General features: G+C 50.2%; 1 protein-coding gene across 1 annotated transcript; it reads left to right on the forward strand.

Moving 5' to 3' along the window:
• The first annotated feature begins 519 nt into the window (after positions 1-519).
• On the forward strand, positions 520-13,846 carry PEDS1 (plasmanylethanolamine desaturase 1). The gene is made up of 6 exons (XM_054644324.2): positions 520-734; positions 3,762-3,881; positions 9,213-9,304; positions 10,960-11,104; positions 11,751-11,963; positions 12,709-13,846. The coding sequence occupies exons 1-6, from the start codon at positions 608-610 to the stop codon at positions 12,828-12,830; spliced, it is 819 nt and encodes a 272-aa protein (XP_054500299.2). The 5' UTR covers positions 520-607; the 3' UTR covers positions 12,831-13,846.
• The last annotated feature ends 2,415 nt before the right edge of the window (positions 13,847-16,261 follow it).

Below are 16,261 nucleotides of genomic sequence, written 5' to 3' on the forward strand. Positions count from 1 at the left end.
GCCGTTGTGGCGGGTTCCGGGCAGGGCCACCAAAGCACGGACCGTGGCCGCATTGCCGCCGTTGTGGCGGGTTCCGGGCAAGGCCACCAAAGCACCGACCGTGGCCGCATTGCCGCCGTTGTGGCGGGGCGCGGGCACGGGCGGGCGCTGCCGCGGGAACAGCGCCCCGCGCCGGCAGAGGGCGCGCGAGCCACCGGGCGGAGGGGGCGGTGCGAACGGGAACACCCGGGACCGCCCGACCCCGCCCGGGGCCCGTTTCCGCCCCCATCCCGGACTGGACCGGGCCGCGCCCGCCGCCCCACCCTGCCCTGCCCCGCCCGGCCCCGCCCGGTCCCGCCCCGGCTCCTCCCCGGCCCCGCCCCGGTCCCGCGCCCGGCCCGGCCCGGCCGCCCCCGCCCCGCACTGCGCCGCCGGCCGTGCCGCCGCGCCATTGGCCGCTGCGCGCCGGGCGGCGCTGCCCATTGGCCGGGCGGGCTCGCGGCGGCGGCGGCGATTGGCGGGAGGCGCAGGGGGCGGGGCCCGGCGCGCCCGCCCCCCGCCGCAGCGCGGCCCGTTCCCGTCGCTGCCGGGCGGGTCCGCGGGCCCTGCGCGCCCATCCCGGCCGGACATGGCCGAGAGCGGCCCGGGGGCGGCCGCGCCGCGGGACGAGGCCGCCGAGGAGCCCGAGGGCGGCGGGCGGCGCTGGGGCGCCCAGCACGCCGGGGCCCGCGAGCTGGCCGAGCTCTACTCGCCAGGTGAGGCGGCGCGGACGGGCGGGGCCCGCGGGCCGGGTGCTCGCGGTGGCTCCCCCAGGAGCCGTTCCCCTCGAGCCCCGTTCTTGCCGGGCCCGGTTCTCCCGTGGCCGGCTCCCCTCGGGCCCGGCTGTTCCCGGCCCGGCTCCGGGCGCCCCGGAAGAGCGGGAAGGGCCGGGGCTGGCGGCCCTGGGCTCGGAGCGGGGCTGCGGCACGGGCCGGGTGCGGGCGGCAGCGCTCGCAGCCACAAACTGCCCGGGAGGGACGTTCCGCCCTCTGAAGCCGGCGGACAGAAGCGAGCCTTCCCCTCGAGCGCAGGTGGGCAGGTGTGGCCGCAGCACGAGGTTGGAGCCGCGGCTCTGCCCTCGGAGCCTCTGCGGGCCTGGCACCGCACAACCGGCACGGGGATGCTTCAGTCCCTGCTCCGCTCTTCCTGCAGCTTGGAACTCTTCATCAAGCTTTAGTTTGTTATTTGGGTGCTCGGTAAATGGCTGTTTGACTATGCTGGGGAAATAATTGCAAACTCCTTGTAAAAAAAGCATAATTTGTTTTTAGGTCACTGCTCAGTGTCAGCAGTGCTGGGTATTCCTCCCATTCCTAGAGAATCTATTCTCTGGTGAAGAATTAGGGAAGGGAAGATGTATTTTGAGTGTCTTGTGGTTTCCAGCAGATCAGCTGAGCCCAGCTTGCACATCCAAGGCAATTCCTGCACAAGTAGGTGCTCTTACTCACACAGAGCCAAGTGATGATAAGAAATCCAAGGCCTTTGTTCGCTTGTGTGACTGGGGCAAGTCTGCCTGTTTCAGTTTCTTTTGCTCTCCACGAGCTTGCCCTGAGCAGGTCCTTTGTGACACCTTTCAGCCACTGGGTCTGATTCCTGTGCTTTACACAAAAGCACTCACTGACTTAACCACTGCTCTGGCTCATAAGGAAAAGGTTTTCCTCCCCGAAGAGCTTGCTGCCCTTCTCGCTGGCTGTAGCACACGTACAGTGATATATCAGGGAGCTGAGGGTGTATTAGATATGCAGGTTTCTTCTGGAATTACATAAATAATTTACATAAGCAATGCCAGAATATGTATTATGGCTGAAGCGTATCATGTTCAGATTCTGAATCCATAAGAATGGGCTTGCGTTGAATTGTGCAGCGTGAACGTGACTGGAATGTTTCTCTGATTTCTTTAAGCACATACTTTGTGGCTTTGGCAATTCATTCCTTCACAGACTTTGGGGTTTGAGTGCCCTTTAAATACAAGTTATCAGCGCTGACTCAGTTCCTTGATTTGCCTTCCCAGTGCAGAGCTGAGGCTGTGTTTTTGAACCTGGATATCTCGACAGCCATGCTGGATCCCTGGGTTCAGACTACAGAGGTGTTTGCACACACTGAGCTCAGGGGACTTGCCAGCCTCCTTTCCAGCACTCAGCTAATTGTTCCATGTGGATCTACCCACTTAGCTCCTCTAATCAGGGTGTGGTTTTCTTATGAAGGAAGTGAGTGTTAATTAACTCTTACTTTTGTTACTCCAGGGACCTCTTTATAGAATCACCCACGTTGTGACCTGATGCTGCTGTCAAATATGGCTGTTCTCGTGTCTTAATTTAATTCTACTATTCTCTCCTCTGCTACTGCAGAGAGTGTTAATTTATATACCCATGGCCCTTCTAGAACGTCTAAAACTGACCTGTCAAAGTCTTTTGTTCACACTTTCAAATGTTGCCTTGCAGGCACGTTGGAGATAAGACTGATCCTGCATTTATGTTCCTCCTTTCCCTGCTCATTGCGTGGTACAGTGAGAAGGAGGACTTGATTTAGCATTTAGGAGGAGAAATTTGATCAGGCATTAGGTCAGCAGAGAGGAGGAGTAGGACAGAAGCTGAACGCATGCCAGGCCTGAGTGTGCCTCTGCTCCTGGGAGAGCATGTGCCCCTGTCTGGAGCCCTCCCTGAGCCTTCCTTGTGCTCTGCTTTGCCAGAGGGACTGGGGCTGTGGGGTAACTGCCCCAGGGAGCCCTGGCAAGGGGAGGCTGTGCTGGCTGACCCCCAGAACAGGCTGGGACTGGCCTGGCAGCTCCTGAGGGCATTAAGAGCTGCCTGCAGCCCAGGCCCTTCTGGTGACAGCTCAGATCTTCTTGGCCTTGGGTATTAAAGGTCTGTTTCTGTGCCCTAATCCTGCAGGTTTCACCCTGAGTGTTCCCTGTGCTCTGCCTTGGCGCCTCGTGGGGATGCAGCAGTGAAGAGCAGGGAGCTGCCTTCTGTGCTAACCTGATAGTGCAAGTGTTACCATACTCTGATGTGCCTGCTCCCTTTTTATAGGCAGTAAATGATTTTTTCATAGAGGTACAAAGTGGTACAGCAAGGTGCAGGAGAGAATTTGTGCCAGTTCTTTCTCTTTTCTTGTTCTGTCCCTTGTCATCTCAGAGTTGCTGAGAGTTGCCAGCCTTTGCCTGGGAGCAGGAAGGCACAGACAAGACAGCAGTTCAGGGAGAAGCTTCAGGGGAGTACTTGTGACGTTAGACAAGCCATTCCAGGGCCACCAAAATACAGAATGGTGAGAACAGTGCTTTCTCCTGTTAGTACAACAGCTTTATTCAAAATCTCAGAGCTTGTAAATATTACAGATCACAAGGTGATTTAAATATGTTTGAGGCCAGAAATTTGTTCCCAGATTCAACCCTTCCAGCAACACTGAATATTGGATGAAATGCAAATTGAGAAAAGATGTGACGTGGAGGAACTTTATGCCAGCAATCTCAGGGAGAGGGAAACTAGGACAGTGTGAGATGGTGTCTGATTTGGCCCTGTTAATTGGACAAGAGCAGAGGGAAGAGGGTAGTAGTGGCTCAGGGAAGAGGACTGTCATTTAAGAAAATGTGTGCACCTCCCATGGATGAATGAGTTTCTGTTTCAGTTCCGTGTCAGGCAAGTGGAGCAAATCATCCAGGCATAGAATGGTCTTTCTGTTATTTCAGGCTTCACATTTTCCTCTCTGATAAAAGTAAAACGTGCTTTCTCCCTTGTTATTTCCAACAGGAAAGAGACTACAAGAATGGATCTCTGTCATCTTATGCTTCTCTCTGATCTGCTTCAACTTTTACAATCTGCTCCTGTACCTGCGGCTGGAGCACACGCCCTCGGTCCTCGTTGGGATATGTAAGTAGGAGCTGTTTGCTGCTGCTGCAGGCAACACTCCCTTCATGTGGGGTCCTTCAGCCTTGACTTGCTATTGGAAAGGGAGAGGGACATCTGTGTGTGAGCCTCTGAAACTGAGGCCCTCTGCAAAATGTGGTGCTGCTTTGTCTTTACGTGTCAGTGGCTTCTCAGCCTCTCAGAGGGGAAGTTCTGATGTAGCTGAGTAAGTTTGGTGTTCCTGTGTAGTCACTGCAAGAGTAAGGACTATTGAGAAGGAAAAGAGCTGTCAAAATGGTCAGGGTTGGGAACAAAATACATTGCTCGACAAAAGTGTTCACAAGAACTTTCCAGAACGCAAAAGCTCAAGGGAAATGTCATAATTGGTGCTTGAGGCATCAAACTGGCTTCATTTCTGGGGACTGCAGACTGAACACAAGAATTCTGAGGAATTGTGCTTTCATGTCAGGATGTGATGTTTGCCCTTTATCATCCTGAATGATGACTTTTTCCAGGAGTATAAGAGAAGTTGATTCCACCTCTTCTGTGGAGGAGAGGAAGAACCAGTGAAGGATTCTGATAGAATGTTCAGAAAAAATTACCTTTCCTATAAGCTGTGTGGGGTGTGTGTTTTAGAAGAGAACAGTACTTGTTCATCATCAGTGCTGGGCATTGCTAATGAGTTCAAACAAAACAAACAAACCCCACCCCAAACACTGCACTGGGTTCAAGCAGTGGTACACAGCAGAAGCTCTGAATTCCTGCCAAGGCTGGGACTGGGGTTCCTGGTGTCTGAGGAGAGGCTGTTGGGGCTGGGGGCAGCAGTGTCCTCACTGTCAATCACAGCAGCTCTCCTGGCTTAATTCAGTCTTGGCTGCTCTCAGCTGGTGAGCTGGAGGTGTTGGGAGGAATGGAGGGAACATGGCATGGGAATGGGAACTGCTGCTTAGGGATGGGGGCAGAGCCAGACAAGAGAATCAGCAATGATGGTTAACCTGTGGTGCAATCTGTTTGCAGCTGGCTTTCATCTCAAAGTTAATATTGATAAAAGCTGGAGTTCTCTGATATCCTGGTTACCAGTTTAACTGATAAAGCAGCCAATTCACTGATAGTATTATTTAAGTAGTAGTGAATGATTAAAGTAGCAGAATCTGGATTCTGTGTAAATAAAGTGGTGTGGAAATAATTGATAGTGTGTACAAAAATGAGTGCCATAAAATAGTAAGTGCTTCAGGCTATCTTGTTTTGCTGCCTTCAATACATTATTTCTCCAGCTGAAGTGTGAATGATGTCTGTAATTGACACTGAGTATTAGGTTTTATTGCATATTGTGCAAGTCATATCCATAAAAGTCCTGATTCCTAAATACGTGAGGAGCTCCACGGGCACAGTTGGGAATCCTGAGTCACCCACAGGGTGAGGTGTGCTCCATTGACAGCTTCCCTCAGGCTTCTTTGGAATATTGACCTTGAGCTGAAGTCATAAAACAAACATTCTGCTAATAAAGACAGAGCTCTAGGCCCAGTTCCTGCCAGGTCTTTGTCAGTCTGTTCCAGGGGCTGGATCTGTCCTGCTGCACAGACCTCTTCACTGCACAGGGACCCTCTGTGTGCTCCTATATAAATACATACTTTCCTTCAGGAAATGAAGCACTTTGAATACTCTGCACCATTCCACTGAGCCTAAACCCTGTGTGTGTAATTAAAGGCCATGTCCCAGCTTCTTTCTTTGTGCCTTTAGAGGCACACGGAATTGTAACACAGGCAATACTGTAAATGCCTTAACCTGGACATTCCTGGGACAGCAGAGACGTGCCCCTGCTGTGGCTGCAGTGGGGCAGCCCTCCCTCCCCACAGTGTCCCCTCCCTCCGTGCTGTGGCAGGGGCACGCAGGTGCCCTGGCCCTGCTGAGTCACTCGGGGCCTGCAGGGGAGCGCAGCTCTGAGGACACTCGGTGGCCTTGCCTCGGAGCAGCTCAGGCTGTGTCATGTCCTGCTGACTAAAGATGAGCGTGCTGCACAGGAAGAGCCACGGGACTCTCTTGCCTTCCAGGCTGGTTTAGCAGAGATGAGACAATTTCCTTCCCTCCTCACCGAAAGAAAAAAAGAGTGGGCAGAGGATGGATTTCTGCTGTGGCTTGTGCTCACTCCAGTCATGCCCTGTTCTGGATATCCTCAGCTGCTGGGCAGCCATGGAGCTGTTCCCCTTTCTGCAAGTCTGAGTTTGGTGTTTTATTTGCATGCACACAGGCACCCAGTTGAGTCAGGCAGCCCTGGCTGGGAATGGGGCTCTGGGGGAGCTTGAACACCCCCGTGTTTCCCACTGCAGCAGGACAACATCCCAGCAGTGCCACAGAGCCAGAGCAGCCTCTGCCACTGTCATTGAAGGTTGGTAGTGCCGGGGACAAGGCTGGCAAAGGGATTATTGTGTGGCAAGCAGAAAAGCCTCACCAAGGCATGTAATGTCAGGCTTGAAAGTCCTCATACCTTCAGGTGAGCTTGTGGTGCCCAGCCTATTCAATATACACGAGCTGAGTATATAGTTCATTTATTAATAACATCTAGATAAAAAGTTTGGCAAGTTACAGCATGAATCTTGGTTTTCATTTTCCTCTCCTTCCTCCTATTTTTGTATAGGGTTTTAAGCCCCTTTTTTCCAAGTTGGTTGACCTGTTTCAGGCATGTGACTGTTATCTGCAGCCACACTGGTTCATGACAGGCACTGTTCATTGCAGTCTTACAAAAAAAAGAAGAGTTAACTTTGTGTTGTAACCTGTTTATATTCCTAGGAACTGCCCCACATAGAGCAGATATCTTTAGGAACATCTTGTGACATGATACAAGTTACAATTAATTACTGCTCTCTTGAAAGATGGGAAGCTGATTTTTTTAACCCATTTGAGGTACATGTTTCAGTACTGCAGAGGTTGTGGGTCAGCCAGAGAGAGCACACAGGAGGAAATCACTTAGTGCAGTTTCAGAATAAAAACTGGATCTCATCAAGGCCCAGAAGCTCTTTGTTTCAAGCTCCAGCAGCTCTGCAGGGCTGCCCTTGGTCAGCTGCATTGCAGAGCCAGACATGAGTGTGTAACACACGAAAGCTGTGGCACATGCTGGACAAAGAACACTCCAGAGACATCAGTGCTGGCTGAAGTGAGTGCTGGGCACGTTGCTCAGGTGTCCATGTCCTGCTGCCTCACAGCTCCAGGGATGCCACTCGTGGGCACTCTCAGGTCCAGGTCTGACTGAAAGTTCCTCAGCTTTATTAGCCAAATTTATGAACTCTTCTTTTTTCTCTTTCAAGCTGCTGCAGTTTATATTTATTGAAATGTCCAGGGATTATAATCTTAGCCTCGTAACTTGCCATAATATCAAACCCCTGCCTTCTCTGTACTGAAAGTCACTAAATGGGGACTCCAGGTGACTAAGGCACTTTATTTTCATAAGCATATAAGTGACAAACAACTGGTACTTTGGCATATTGATATTTAGCCAACAAGATTTTTTCTGTGTGAAGTTATCCATGCAGACCATTTAATGCTGTTCAACCAGTTCATACAGCCACCAATTAAACACAGCTCTACTTCCCAGTGATGTTACACAATAGCATCAGGTTATTTAATAACATCGTATCCTGCTTGCTTTCTCTCCAGAGACTCTAACTGAATTTTTACAGTGGATATGAAACTTTGTATACTTTGATATAAGACTCCAGGTTACAATTTGATTATTTGATCTATGCAAAGCCAAGCTTACTCAGCTCATACAATTTCGGTGAAGTGCAGCTTTTAATGGTGAATGTGCCCAGCAGTTTTGTGTCTGGAAGCTCTTGTGGGGCCTCCTCCTTCTGCAGGGAGCAGCCTGGCCACGGGAAGTGGTTGAGAGTCACCCACAAGAGCAGAGCTTGCAGGCTGTCTCTCAGTTTGACTGAAGCACTGAGGAGGTGGAGAGGGGCCTTTCCTGGGTCACAAACCCTGCACAGTCCCTGGTTTCTGAGCTGGACACAAGCAGGACAGAGGTGCCCTGTGTCCCTGTGTGTTGGGCTGGTGTGCCTGGGAGGTGCCCACACAGAGGATCACAGGTGTGGGGGAATGGGACAGAGCAGCATTTCCAGCAAATATGTGTGGCAGTGGAGTGTTTGCTTGGATACTGGCTGGAGTCCATTGGTGCACCTTTGGGTTCCCTGTGTGCTGGGCTGCCTTCCCTCCTCCTTATTCTGCAGTCTACTTGCATACCAAGAATTGCCAGTGTTCTGAGCAAGTCCTGCAGCTCCTGTGCCTTGGCCTTGCCATGCTCAGGGAAGGCAGTGCTGGGTGTGTGAGGCTGCTGGGCCCAGCTCATCAGTGGGATGTGCCCTCTGAGCCCAGGACACACACCAAGTGTCACCGTGCTGGTTCTGTGGAACCTCTGCACAGCTCCTGCTCTTTCATTGTGACTCACCCTCCACAGAGGAGCATAGAGGACAGAGCACACCCTGCTGCAGTACAGCTGGAACAAGACTGCTGGTAGTTAGGTTTTATCCCAATTGCTTTAGTATAATGCACTGCTTCAGGCACCCTCCATTCTTCCCTTTACCAGCTGACATCAAAGCAACACGAGGAGCATCTATTGAGCTGTTGGTATTTTGCCTCGATTTGCGTTGCTGTTCCTGCAGTTATTTCACTGGGATGATGCAGCAGCTGGAGGCAAGGCAGGCTAATGGGGGCATTACCTCAGCGAGAATGGCATTTGAGTCTTGCAAAGAGAAGTGTTGTTTGGATATCTTCCCCTGAGCCCAGGCTGCTTGCCCTTTCAGCTGCTGGGAGCAGATCTAAACGCTATTGTGTCCCACCCAGCCTTGCTGTAGCCTGTGTGTGTGGTCTGAAACAAGAACAAATGCACAGAATCTGCTGCTTAGAAAATAAGCTGTCTTCAGTGTAATAAGGGTAGATAAAGAATGAAGAGTCTCCTGCTGCATTTAAGAGTTTGGGCCAACTGGATAATGGATTCAACAGCAGGGGCTGAATTATAATAGGAGAAGAGCTTTTTTATTTCTTCTCCCTCTCTGAAAATGAAAGGTGAGGGGAAGGACTGCAGAGGTTAGGGGTCAGCCGAGCAAAAGGTACCCACTAGGAAGGTATTTCTGTTCTGTAGGAGATGGGCTAAACACAAATACAGATTTAATGAAGATTGCTGCTGTCCAAATGGTGTCTTGCTCCTTTTCCTAATTGCCTGACCCTCTGTTTATTCAGAATGTGTAGATCTCACGTGGTTGTAAATATCTAAGTTAGAGGCAGATAAACAAGTTAACTTCTGAAATAAGAATAAGATGTGACTGAATCAGTAAAAATGCTGTGTTTGTCTGACTCTCATTCCAGTTGCAGGAGTTATTACGGCCGACTTCCTCTCAGGACTGTTCCACTGGGGAGCAGACACCTGGGGATCTGTGGAGCTGCCCATCGTTGGAAAGGTTTGACATTGTTATTCTCTGAAGTGCCTTTTGCAGCAGTGCCCGTGCTCCCAGCTGGGCTGGGCTCTGTGCCACACCCAGCCCAGGGCACAGCCTGGGCTCTGCTGGGCAGGGCTGTGCTTGCCCCTGGCCTGGGGGACACTGTGGGGTGGCACTGCTCCATTCTGTCACCTGCCTGGGCTCTGCTGGGCAGGGCTGTGCTTGCCCCTGCCCTGGGGGACACTGTGGGGTGGCACTGCTCCATTCTGTCACCTGCCTGGGCTCTGCTGGGCAGGGCTGTGCTTGCCCCTGCCCTGGGGGACACTGTGGGGTGGCACTGCTCCATTCTGTCACCTGCCTGGGCTCTGCTGGGCAGGGCTGTGCCTGCCCCTGGCCTGGGGGACACTGTGGGGTGGCACTGCTCCATTCTGTCACCTGCCTGAGGCTGGCAGCGTTTGCAGACCCTGCAGGCTCTGTGGGAACAGCCTGTGGCAGCACAAGTGTTGGACCCTGGCTGGGCTCTGTGCATGCTCAGAAGGTCAGGAACACAGATTTGGAGAGTTGTCCCTGCAGCTGAACTCCTAAAAATTTGTGAAACGTGAGGCTGCTCCAGGAAGAATCTTCCCTGTTCCCTTTTCTATGGGCCCCTGTTGTAACACAGTAATATTAGAATGGTGGTGACTGAAGATTTAATTTGATGTGTATTATACACCTGCAGCTACAAATGTCAGCTGCTTAGTGGAAGGTGCACTGGCTTCTGTAGTAGGCAACAATCTGTTTTCTTAATTAAATTTCTTAACAGCTACCATTAATTACTCCTCACAGTGCAATATCAGAAGGATGATTATTTATATAAAAAGTGGGCTATTCCTTGTTAGTATCCAGAGTTACACGAACTACAACAGCAGAATTAAAACTGTTGAGTTTGGCTTTTTTGTTCAGCTTCAATAGACTTAGTAGTCTTGAACCCCTGTATCCTGGACCACAGTTAAAATAACTTTTAAGATCCCTACTGCTAGAGACTCTGCACTAAACCATGAGCTGAGGCTGCTCAGGACACCTTTGCACAGGCTGGACATGCTGCAAGTGTTAAAGGCAAATCAGTAACTGTGTCCCACACAGTAAAACAATTGCTCTGTGTGTTCAGATGTGATTTCTGCTCCTGGAGGTGACTTCTGTATAGTCTGTTTGTCTTCCACTGCTTTGTCCAGTCACTTAATTGGCATTTAGTCTGTTAGTGCTGGTATCTGTAGCCCATAAATATGGTAGGCTGAATCCTAATTTTTTAGTGGTTTTTTTTTCCTTGGTTGAGTCTGCTTAGCAAGTGAATTTCACAGGCTCATTTTGCCTGTGAAATTAGGGTGCTGATGCTTGTTTTTAAGACTACATACTAAAAGTCCTAAGTGAAAATTTAGAAGAAGAAAACTGAAAAACAAAGAAAACTTGGATTTGTGTGGGGGAACTGAATTGCTTTGCAAATGTAAATCACATGATCTCAAGTGTCCTCATGACAAATGTTTGAATCCTATTTACATGTTTTGTACTGTGGAATTCTCTTCAACTCAATCATCAGATTTGAGTGTAAGAGAGTTTGTTTGGGTTATTTTTCTGTAATATTTTTCTTTTCCAAGACCATTATTGAGTGTGGTATTGTGTTTATCCAATTGTTTTCCCAGGCTTTCATCAGACCCTTTAGGGAACACCATATTGACCCCACAGCAATCACCAGGCATGATTTCATAGAGACCAATGGAGACAACTGCTTCATGACACTGGTCCCCTTGGCCAACATGGCATACAAATTTGTGTCTTTTTCCCCAGGTAAGCTGCTACTTCTGACTGCTGTGGATTTAGTGTTCTTGTTGCTATTGAATGAACATTTGTCCATGAGAAGTTTGGAGGAATCCATGGATGTGATATGACAAGAAAGAGCTGCTGGAAGCCTGGTGCTCCTGGCAGGAGGGAGGGAAACTTCCTTTCCTTTGAGGTGTGGTGACAAAAGGTGGCACAGTGAGGTTCTCTAGCTCAGCAGAGAATCTGGGGCTGGAGAGTTGTGCAAGGAAGATTAGAAGTTATGCTAAATGCTTTTTTTATAAGAGGGACCAAGCTGTGAACATCTGGGGAAACTCATTGTGTCAAAGTGTGTAACACAAAAGAATGTTTCATCTCTGTGCACAAGTGCCTTATGTGCAAAGCAGAAGTTAAGAACTAAAGGGTCAAATTAATTTTATAGATGGTAAACTCAGTTTGACTTCCTGTTTACGGTGTGCTGACAGATTCTGGCCCTTCCCAGCCTGTCTTGTGGCATTTGGGAATTGCTTATGGCTCGCTGGCTCTTGTGACACTTGTGCCAGAGCAGCTTTGGCGAGGCCTCTGCCAGCTCCTGCAGCAGCAGGCAGCCCTGGCTGGGCAGGAGGCTGTCCTGGCAGAAGCGTGCCCTGCCACAGCTGCTGGTGGTGTTTTGCAGAGGCCCTGTGTGAGACCTGTCCCTGGGAGTGCTACGTCTTTGCCCTCATCATCTTCATCACCATGACCAACCAGATCCACAAGTGGTCCCACACGTACTTTGGCCTTCCCCGCTGGGTCGTGTTCCTGCAGGACTGGCACATCATCCTGCCCCGCAAGCACCACCGGATCCACCACGTGTCCCCCCACGAGACCTACTTCTGCATCACCACGGGTACGGCCTGCCCAGCGCAGCTGGCACACCTGCAGCCTGTGCATTACTGCTCCCAGAGCTCCTGGGAGAGCTGCAGCTGGGGTCTGCATGGACCTTCCTTTGTGGGGGAAGGTTTGTGATCAGCTGCAGGAGCTCAGAGCCTGAGGGGGCAGTCAGTGGTGCTGAGATCTGATTGCCTGGGGTCTTGGTGAGCTCAGGCCACTAATGGGGTTTGTTCACCAAAGCTGCTGTTCCTTCTAAAGAGCAGAATGTCTGCAGCTGCTCTGGAATGCTCATTTCTACAAGCCAGGCTTCTGGATTTTCAGCATCCAGGTTTGCAGAAAGCTTTAGCTTCCTTTTATATCTGTACAGGTGGGAATGCTCAGTCACTAGTGTTGCACAATCCTAAATAAGTTATCAAGTTAATCAGACAGCTGGAAATTAACCACTCTGGTTCTTCATTCTGTCATTGGCGTCGACAAACGGTTCATGTGGGTTTTGAAACCTCTGCCAAGAAAAAAATCTAATTCTCATTAGCAGAATGTCATGTAGAAACATGGTACAATTAAGAAGCCTGACTTGACAGATGGTAGCAAAAATCTTGCCACCCAAAGAGCTATTTTTAATTCCTACTATGTCCCGAGAGTTTAAGCCTGACCATTATTAGCAGTATTGAGCGGGTTGCTTTTTTTTCTCATTAAAAAAAAAACACTGAACTTTGGATGCTACGACAAACTAATCCTCTTTTTCCTTTGCAATCCCTTAGGTTGGCTGAATTATCCATTAGAGAAGATAAGATTTTGGAGATGTTTGGAGAACATCATCCAAGGACTTACTGGGGAGAAGCCAAGAGCAGATGATATGAAATGGGCTCAGAAAATCAAGTAACTTCTGCCAGCCTTCTGCAATCCTTAACTTGTTGCCAATGTTGTTTTTAAAAGAAAAAAGAAAATAAAGCCATCAGCCAAATTCAAGACCTGCAAAGAAATAACAGACTCTAAAGCACAAACTAAAAAGTGCTAACACAGACTACAATGAAAAGAACTAATTCTTAAAACAATACTTGAAATGAAGATGATTACTCTCACTGAGCACCTTTTTGTGTAGCCATGTCTGCTTACACCTTAGAACTTGCTTCGTCGCTGTATCCGTGAGGTACGGGCACGCCACAGGCACTGCAGGGGCACTGGGGGAGCAGGAAGCGTGTGTTGTATCAACATTTCTGAACACTTCCCAAGCAGCTCGTTGCCTAAGACCTGCAGGGAGAGTGACAGCTTTGTCACTGGGTGTTGGAGTGCGAGGGCACTGCTGGAGCAGTGGGGAGCAATGGAAGCCTATAAATCATGCCTGCTCAATGCACTCGGTGATTGATCCACGTTCAGCTCTGTCTTCACTATCATGTTCAGCCTGATTGATGTCATGTGCAACAGACCGGAGAATCCCGCTCCTCCAGGGGCCACCAATCCTCAAGTGTCTTCAGTTTCCCTTAAAACAAAATTGTTCTACTCTCCACATGGAATTGAGCAGTTTCTGCATAAGCCTTCAACTTCAGGAGCCTCTGAGGAGAGGGAGGGCACCCTACAACACATGTGTCTGTTCGTGTGGAGTGCTCACTGCTGAGTCTTCTATTAAGTGTTCCCTACCCTGACAATAAATGTTTGAAATAGTTCTAGCATTGGGCACACTGCAAATAGCTGTATTCAAGAGCTCAAGGTATCAAACTCGTAATGGTAGAAGGGAAATGTCAATGACTGGTGTTTTGTTCTTTTTATTTTTTTAAGGTGCTTGCTTGTTTCTGTAAATAATATAAAGCCTTAATCTCTTCTGGTGTAATGGAATAATATTTTAATGTGATGTTTGAATGTATATAATATATTTATAACAAAGCAGTTGGATAATACTAATCATGTTCAAGTCTTGTTGCTGTTTTTCATTGCTGCGCTGGCAGCACGTAGTGCCAGAGCTGGATCAGTGGTTGCACACCACCTCGTGCAGTCCCACACCTGAGACACCTGGCAGCCTGTCACAGCTTGTCTGGGTTGGAGTGATCACCTGCCAGCGTTTTAGGAGCCTGGCACCATGTTAGACCAGACTTCTGCACCTTTCAAGAAGTGTAAGTAATTCATTCTGCTCTGGATGCAAAGGAGTAACCCCATTTGGATTGGGGTGAAGAAGTTTCTCTAAAAACATCCAACAGGCACTTTATCAAGTTAATGTGATTTGGATCTTGTTCAGTTCTTGCCTGACTGAAAGCTTAGTGATGGTCAAGGTATGTTCCCTCCTCTAGCTGTAAATGGTGTTAAATTCAAACTGCCTCTTCCTGAAGTGCAGGGTAAGATGGGTTTGAGTCATAGGTTTAGACTGACCTTGATCTCCACTCCTTCAGATGTGGTGGATGCATTCTGAATGAGTTGGGACCTGGCAACTCTCCTTCAGTGCAGTGCTGAATGCAGGAGCTTCTGAGCTGGCTTCTGCACATTAAAATCACAGTTGGTACCTTGGTCACAAAATACTTCATCTAAGTGTTCAGACCCTTGGAGAACTGAATGCCATTGCATGGAACTCTTTGTTCCCATTGCCACAGTCACTACCAGGTCTCCGTGCAGCTTTGACATTAAAGGATTCTTCCACTTCAGCAGGAGTCCCAGACTGCCTTCAGCTGATTCTGGAGAGCTCTGGACAGAACTGGGTGGAGGTTCAGGGCTCAGCCTGAAGCACTGGCTCCTCTGAGAGCTCTTTTCACCACAGGTTTAAATGCCAAGTGAACTGCAGTGGTGCAGTGGATGGAACAGATGGATTTGGGACACAGAAATAGCCAGAATTTTTACTTCCAAAGTGCCGTTTAAACATTGCTGCTGCCTTACTGGAAACAAATCTGAGCTACTCATACTGGTGGCTGCTGGGACTATTTATCTGTTAATCTTACTTAATTATGAGAAACTGGGACAGAGTTAATCTCCAGCTGCATTTTCCACGGGGATGCTGTGCTGGGCTCCTGGGGCAGCCCTGGCTCTGTGACCCCACACCCGACGTGGCTGTGGCTCCTGAGGTCCCTGTTCCACCCCTTCAGAGACGTGGATGCTCCCACAAAATCAGTATGGCAATTCTGGAGCAAAAGGCTGCGTGGATCCTTCTTAACAGCTGTAAATCTGGCTTAAGAAAATTTGTCTTAAGTTGATTAGGAACAGATTAGAGCTGAGGCAGAATAAGGCACTCCTGTTGAACTCCTCAGGGATGGATTGCCTGCATTTTATAATGCTTTTAAATGCTTTTAAAAGCTCTGATTTCAGTCTCACCTCCACGGAGAACTCTTGTCAGGCTCCTGCTCTCAGAAGGACTCTCAGGCCTCCAGCTTTTGCCAGGGCTGCAGTTGCCCTCCTTGAGTGGATCTTGTGGTCAGGAGGACCTTGGAGGAACAGCTGTGATCTCTCACATGAATCCCAGGAGCAGGAGAGGTTCCCTCTGTGCATCCCAGGAGCAGGAGAGGTTCCCTGCACACATCCCAGGAGCAGGAGAGGTTCCCTGCACACATCCCAGGAGCAGGAGAGGTTCCCTGCACACATCCCAGGAGCAGGAGAGGTTCCCTCTGTACATCCCAGGAGCAGGAGAGGTTCCCTGCCCACATCCCAGGAGCAGGAGAGGTTCCCTGCCCACATCCCAGGAGCAGGAGAGGTTCCCTGCACACATCCCAGGAGCAGGAGAGGTTCCCTGCACACATCCCAGGAGCAGGGCTGATCTGCACTGCAGAAGCCTCCCAGACAGAGCAGTCTGGGGACACTGTGCTGTAGTAACCTGAGGAATATTCCTGCAGAGTGTGGAGGTGTTGGCCCAGGTGTGCTGCCAGTCTCTGCGGTCCTCCTGCCTGAGCAGTGTGGAACTGAGGGGAGTGCTGTTCGGCAGGCTGTGCAATGCGTCCCCACCATGCACTGCTGGGGCACTGGGCTCTGCGGTGCTGCCCATGCTGGGCTCTCGGCACATCTGGCTGCTTCTCCTGCTGCCTTTTCCTCTTTCCTTCCCGCTGCCTGTCCCTGCTGCTTTGTCCTGCCTCTTCCTGCTGCCTTTCCTTTCCTTCCTGCTGCCCTCGGCCGGGCCGCGGCTGCAGTGAAGTGTGCCTGGGTAAATTAAAGCAGCGAGAGCAGCGTTGCTGTTTTACAGCAGCTTCCAGGAACAATCAATGGCTCCCGTCCCTGCTCGAGGCTGAGGCTGGGAGGGCTCACTGCAGAACGGGGCTGGAGCTGCCGTGGGTCTCCAGAACGTTTTGCTTCGTGATTATTCTGGCTGTTCTCACAGGCTCTTTTGGGGCTCAGTTTTCTGAGCGT

This window comes from Agelaius phoeniceus, chromosome 17 (assembly GCF_051311805.1).
Source record: "Agelaius phoeniceus isolate bAgePho1 chromosome 17, bAgePho1.hap1, whole genome shotgun sequence".
NCBI classification, from domain to species: domain Eukaryota; kingdom Metazoa; phylum Chordata; class Aves; order Passeriformes; family Icteridae; genus Agelaius; species Agelaius phoeniceus.

What these genes read in the sequence shown, in the direction of transcription:
- PEDS1 (XM_054644324.2), top strand. Translation starts at nt 608, where the DNA reads ATGGCCGAGAGCGGCCCGGGGGCGGCCGCGCCGCGGGACGAGGCCGCC. An exon ending in AGCTGCCCATCGTTGGAAAG is followed by an intron (nt 9,305 to 10,959) that starts GTTTGACATTGT and finishes TTGTTTTCCCAG; the next exon opens with GCTTTCATCAGACCCTTTAG. An exon ending in CTACTTCTGCATCACCACGG is followed by an intron (nt 11,964 to 12,708) that starts GTACGGCCTGCC and finishes GCAATCCCTTAG; the next exon opens with GTTGGCTGAATTATCCATTA.